Source organism: Saccostrea cucullata, unplaced genomic scaffold (assembly GCF_032062105.1).
Source record: "Saccostrea cucullata isolate Sc308-1 unplaced genomic scaffold, CSIRO_AGI_Scuc_v1 ctg1899, whole genome shotgun sequence".
Classification (NCBI taxonomy): domain Eukaryota; kingdom Metazoa; phylum Mollusca; class Bivalvia; order Ostreida; family Ostreidae; genus Saccostrea; species Saccostrea cuccullata.
The window spans coordinates 221,567-225,563 of NW_026924123.1; the positions used below are offsets into that span (position 1 = coordinate 221,567).

The 3,997-nt window shown below is 34.0% G+C and overlaps 1 protein-coding gene across 1 annotated transcript; it reads left to right on the top strand.

Moving 5' to 3' along the window:
• Nucleotides 1-2,807, top strand: LOC134265788 (uncharacterized). The gene is made up of 7 exons (XM_062747998.1): nucleotides 1-107; nucleotides 288-542; nucleotides 624-797; nucleotides 962-1,153; nucleotides 1,342-1,522; nucleotides 2,025-2,245; nucleotides 2,636-2,807. The coding sequence occupies exons 1-7, from the start codon at nucleotides 62-64 to the stop codon at nucleotides 2,746-2,748; spliced, it is 1,182 nt and encodes a 393-aa protein (XP_062603982.1). The 5' UTR covers nucleotides 1-61; the 3' UTR covers nucleotides 2,749-2,807.
• The last annotated feature ends 1,190 nt before the right edge of the window (nucleotides 2,808-3,997 follow it).

Below are 3,997 nucleotides of genomic sequence, written 5' to 3' on the forward strand. Positions count from 1 at the left end.
AAGGTCTGTTTGCGGGTGAGTGCGTGCAATTCGAGACAGTACCGGTGGAAAGAAGTTCGAAATGCAGTGCCTATTAGTCTTCGCCGTATTACTTGTCGTCTTACAAGGTGAGATTTTATAACAATTTTTGCTCAAAACTACTTTCATTGCGGTATAAAATTTTACACACGGATTAAGAGGCAGAAAACATATTCGAACACGCACGTGTAATATGGTAACGTGTTTCTGTTAAAGTTTGCATTTAAAGAATATTTTGTTTCATCGTAGCGTATTTATTTCATTACCAGTGACGCTTTCAACACCGAGAAAGCCTGAAGATGAGCTACGCGGTATAGTTAGACAACTAGAGGATTTGGTAGCCAGAGGACGGAATGGAAAACCCCGCCCTACACCTGTCACCGAGGACAAGAACCCCTCCGGACCACGTGGACCTACTGATAAAGACGGCGATTCGTCCTCCAGGAAATATGACAGGATGATCAAAATGTTTTATAGACTTCTAAAACCATACTTCGGAACCTTTCCAAGCGGGAATTATACATGTAAGTAAACAGCTAAATAACAATATGAATGTTGTTTTCCACATCTTTGACAGCATTGGTTTATGTAAATTTTCATTTTAGCGGATGTAACGGTTGACAAAATTGTGGAAATGATGAACGAATGGTACAAGAAAATGCCCTGGGATAAACCCATTCCAATGACATTCAGAAAACGGGCTTTCTTCAACATGGCTAGAATTCTATTGCGCGCCCATTTCCAATGCGCAACGGCAAAGATCAATCAAATAATATTTTGTAAGTGTTATTTAAATCGGTAATGTATTTGGTAAAACAACATATTGTTTCCTTCCTCGAATTCATTGCTAAAATGATATTTCCAAAATTTAAAGCTATTGAATGTTTCACAGTAACTCTTTGAAAGAAAAGATAAGTTTATTCTTTTCCTTTCATCAAAACAGACGTTTTGAAGTCCCAAGAGCGTGCAATGACTTTGAACGACAAGAGTATGTTTCAAAATGTCAGAACGATCCTGGAAAGTTGGATAACCAGCACGAGGAGGCTTGACCGAACCAGCAGAAGGATTGTGGGAGCGGCCCACGGGCATGTCTTTGGAGAAATTATGGGTCACATCAAATACTTCCAGTTTAAAGGTACAGTACTCTAAAGTGAAAAAAAATAAGGTTTTATGTAAATGAGGAAATCAAACTAAGATACCCATTTAAAATTGTATAAGAATAAGTACAGCGTATTCAAAATGTATCGCAAATGTACAACATGCAGATAATTTGATATTTCAATGTCATTACCAGTAATGTTTAGGATTTTCATACAATTTCAGATATCATGGAATTTTTCGGAAAAGTAAAACCCTTCCTCAGAAGAGCTATAAGTGAGAAGTGGGATGTTTCCAAGTTTGATCAGGAATTGAGAAACTTGCTGTCTGATTTCAATTTCGGATGTCCTAGCCTGGATGATCTTTGGGAATTCCATCGCAAACTCGCCACCTCTTTCAAAGAAAGGTACACAGGAGACAACATTTAAGTTCTTTTCTTAAAGATAAAAATATAGTCTTTTCGGGGGGGGGGATATTGAATCTTTTTGATTAAAAAGACAAAGCTATGAATGCACTGCTAATGTTTGTATGAGTTGGTCATGAAACTAAATTTTTATACAAAATAGTTAATACTGACTCTTGCAAGCATAAGACTGCCTTGAGTTAGGAATATTATATTATTGTACTTGATTAAGCCTAATGTTATTTGCGATGTTTCAGATACAATATAAGTGCTTTTCTTGAAAAAAAAATTACTATTACTCATGCAAATAGTAGATTGCCTGGTATTTGGATTCATTAATACTGCACTTGATTAATGAAATCTTTTTGGTGGGTGGGCTGTTTCAGAAACAATGATTTTTCCCTGAAAAGTTTAATATATATAATCCTTAAAATTCTTATGTGTTTGGTTTGTATTGGGAATGACAACACATGTGCTAAAAATGATTTGTTTTACACTCCGTCAGGTTCACAAACGACACGCATTACAAAGAAGCGGAGCAGTGGCTGACCATCAATATTCCGAGGTTTATCCCATCTGATACCGACCCAGCCCCTATAATTCAAGATCTACTCCAAGTCTACACCGGGTATGTTAGTGCGGCAGTCCAGAACTTCGAACAGGTGGAAACCCATATGATCACCGGAAACACGGACGACATCATGAACTACATGGCTACCTTCCTCAGTAAGTATATACATTCATTTTAAGTTTTTTGGTCTAATGTGGAATTATTACAATAAAGTTCGTTTGGGGATAAGGATAATCTGGAGTTAGTTAAACTGTGAACCTAAAATTTTAAATGCTTCAAAATTGTAATGAAATTATATAAATTGATGCAATTTAAGGTTCTAGTGGTAATACTGCATTCGAATAAACAAACAGAACTTCAAAGTTTTTAAACAGTGCAGTTTATTTCCAAACATCAAGTCTTTTCCACTAGAACTTTGAATTGGTCATTTATTTGTAATTTCATTAAAAATTGTGAATCGTTTAGAATGTTAGGTTCATAGTTACACACAGATTGAATGAAAAGCATATGAACAAAACTTTCAACGTTGGTGTTAATAATTACAGGTCCAGACCAACTTCAATATCTGAGGACTCTCTTTGAATTCATGAACACTGCGGATACGTACGGCGGAAACATGAACTTGGACGATTCGCCTTATTCAGTGGATGAAGATTAATTTGCATTGGACAATGTACGTTTTTGTGAAGACTGGCAATAGGAACCGCAGTTCTCTCTGTGAAGAAACTCTTCGCCCCTAGTTAAAATGCCTAGTGAGAAGCTAAATTTTGTTTTGTTTATGATCTGTTTCAATAAATAAAAATTAAATATGACATCTTTAAGTTGTGATACATGAGTTGTATAAACAGAGGAAGAGTTCTGAAAATTAAAAAAAAAAGTGTTGGACATGGATTACTTATACAGTTGTTCAATAAACGAGTGAACTTGTTTGAAATCAATTACATGTACTAGTATTGATACTTGAAGCAGAATCTTTTTGAATAAAAAGTTCATTCTATAATTACGGTATATTCATGTAAGTCCAATGTCGAAGATTTAGAACAGGGAATTAAATGTTGCAATCTAGTTTACAATGAAAACATTTACGCTCTTAAATATTGATATACTAGTACTTTTCTATGATTTATTTTCCAAGTACATTTGCCAAGAAACAGATAAATGAAAAAGAATGATGAAAATCGTACCTTCAAGTGTTTTAAAAGAGGTGGGGCATTAAATAGTAATTTAAACAAGAAAATACACCATATGTACCTTTTGTCCTTTCGGGAATTAAAATCCCAGCTTTGCAGAAAAAATGCAAAACCCGCAAAAAATGGGTAATGTTTTTTTTCTTTTCTTTAATAGCTGCAAAGTTAAATCCCGTACTATCGGTACTAATAAACGAAAGACATTTTATTTAATATATCGAAAATCTTTGTGACCAAAAAATCACCTTATACGATAAAAATGAACAAGTATTTTAAAGCCGCTTGGTCCGATTCTAATCGTTAAAAAATATATTCGTTTTTCTTCTTGAAAAATAATTGTCCATAAATTGTTTCACCTTTTGTGAAATTATATCCCCAAAGTCTTTTTCTTGTAAAAGATATCAAAATTCAAAAGTTAAAAAAAAATTTTTGTTAGGTCACACAAAAAATAAACTTATGTTGATATCACGTGCAATTCCCTTCAAAAAATAAATTTATCGCTTACATGTATATCTCATGAAGAACGAACCCGAGCATTTTTTTTCACAACAAAGTACTTCTACCTGTACACGGACAATTGATTAGCCATGTTACTATAATTCCTTTGAAAAATATCTGATTTTCCTTTATTCTTTCAATATGCATATTGATATAAAAATTACTTTGGATTATATATTCCATGACTTAGACTTCTACTTACGGAAAAAAATGGTCGGGTTT

What these genes read in the sequence shown, in the direction of transcription:
- LOC134265788 (XM_062747998.1), top strand. Translation starts at nt 62, where the DNA reads ATGCAGTGCCTATTAGTCTTCGCCGTATTACTTGTCGTCTTACAAG. An exon ending in GATCAATCAAATAATATTTT is followed by an intron (nt 798 to 961) that starts GTAAGTGTTATT and finishes TCATCAAAACAG; the next exon opens with ACGTTTTGAAGTCCCAAGAG. An exon ending in CAAATACTTCCAGTTTAAAG is followed by an intron (nt 1,154 to 1,341) that starts GTACAGTACTCT and finishes ATACAATTTCAG; the next exon opens with ATATCATGGAATTTTTCGGA.